The 1,563-nt window shown below is 37.3% G+C and overlaps 1 protein-coding gene across 1 annotated transcript; it reads right to left on the reverse strand.

Moving 5' to 3' along the window:
* Positions 1-214: 214 nt before the first annotated feature.
* Positions 215-1,135, reverse strand: LOC123938366 (olfactory receptor 2AK2-like). The gene has a single exon (XM_045999693.1). The coding sequence runs from the start codon at positions 1,133-1,135 to the stop codon at positions 215-217; it is 921 nt and encodes a 306-aa protein (XP_045855649.1).
* Between the last annotated feature and the right edge of the window lie 428 nt (positions 1,136-1,563).

Here is a 1,563-nt window from a genome sequence, read left to right on the forward strand (position 1 = left end):
CCTGCTTCCAGATTGAAAATTTATCCAGTTTCAATACATATGATTAACCCATTCTGAAGACAGCAGGGATCGATAATTTTATCAATTTATTTATTTTTGAAATATTTCTCAGTGTTTTAATGCTCCAAAGCAGTATTCCAGGCAAAGTGATCTATGTTGTTCAATCTCAATCAATAAGGGGTTCTCAATGTGATATTTCATATGCAAATATCCATTAGGACAACAATCTTCTCATGGCCCCAATAACATCCTTATTCCTCAGGCTATAGATAAACGGGTTCAGAAGGGGTGTGATAATGGTGTAAAACACTGCCACTGCCTTATCTTGCTCTGGAGAATGCAAAGAGTGTGGCCTTGTATAGGTGGAGAGACCAGTCACATAGAATAGGCTTGCCACAATCAGGTGAGAGGAACAAGTGGAAAGAGCTCTTGTCTGTCCTTTGCCTGAGGTCATCTGAAAAACCACAGAAAGTACACATGCGTAGGATGCTAGAATGGCCATGAAAGGTAGCAGCAGAATAATAAGACAACTCAGAATGACTGTATACTCATACATGGAAGTGTTCTGGCACACCAGTTGTAATAGAGATGGAAGTTCACAGAAAAAGTGATTGATGAGCCGTGATCTGCAAAATGGAAGGTGAAATACATACAATGTGTGTATTAAAGCATTGATAGAACCACTGGTCCATGCACATGTGACCATGAACCAACAAATCTTCTTGCTCATGAGTATGGGATACTGTAAAGGGTAACAGATGGCTACATATCGGTCATAAGACATGAATCCAAGAAGAAGGGCTTCAGTACCACCAAGGACCATGAACAAAAATGTTTGAACCACACAGCCTAAAAAAGTAATGGTCTTACTATTTGACAGAAAGTTAGTGGTCATCTTGGGCACTGTGGTGGAAATGTTCATTATATCCATGAAGGAGAGTTGACTGAGTAGAAAGTACATTGGAGTGTGGAGTCTGGTGTCCAGTCGAATGAGAAAAATCAGTATGATATTCCCCATCAGAGCCACTGCAAAGAGAATTACAACGGCAACAAAGAGGAAAGCATCCTTTTGACCAAACTGGAAAAGACCAGAGAGTATAAAATCTGTTTCAGCACTTTGATTTCCTGTCTTCATAGTTTGGTTCCCAGTATCAGAGCAGATCTTATCTAAAGACTCCATGTAAAGAGAAGGACTGCCCTTTAATTAAAAATAAAAGATTATTAAATGAGTTGAATTGCCTCGAGACCATTTCCTCAGCCAAGTAAAGTATCAAGACAGTACATTACTTTGATTTTCTACCCAAAATGAATAGAAAACAAAATTATATTAATTTGGTAACTTTCAGATAACAAATTCCTTATGATCAGAATTGAATCAAAATTTTTACACACAGGGTGACTTTTAGAGAATTTCTGCTTTCTCAGTTTTCTTAGATCCTTTTTTAAAATTTAAATTCATTCAATTAACATACAATGTATTATTTGTTTCAGGGGTACATGTCTGTGATTCATCAGTCTTATATAGTACCCAGTAATTATTACAACACATACTGTCCCCAAGCT

This window comes from Meles meles, chromosome 3 (genome assembly GCF_922984935.1).
Source record: "Meles meles chromosome 3, mMelMel3.1 paternal haplotype, whole genome shotgun sequence".
In the NCBI taxonomy this organism is placed as follows: Eukaryota; Metazoa; Chordata; class Mammalia; order Carnivora; family Mustelidae; genus Meles; species Meles meles.

Coding starts and splice junctions, on each gene's coding strand:
- LOC123938366 (XM_045999693.1), bottom strand. CDS start 1,135: ATGAAGACAGGAAATCAAAGTGCTGAAACAGATTTTATACTCTCTGGT.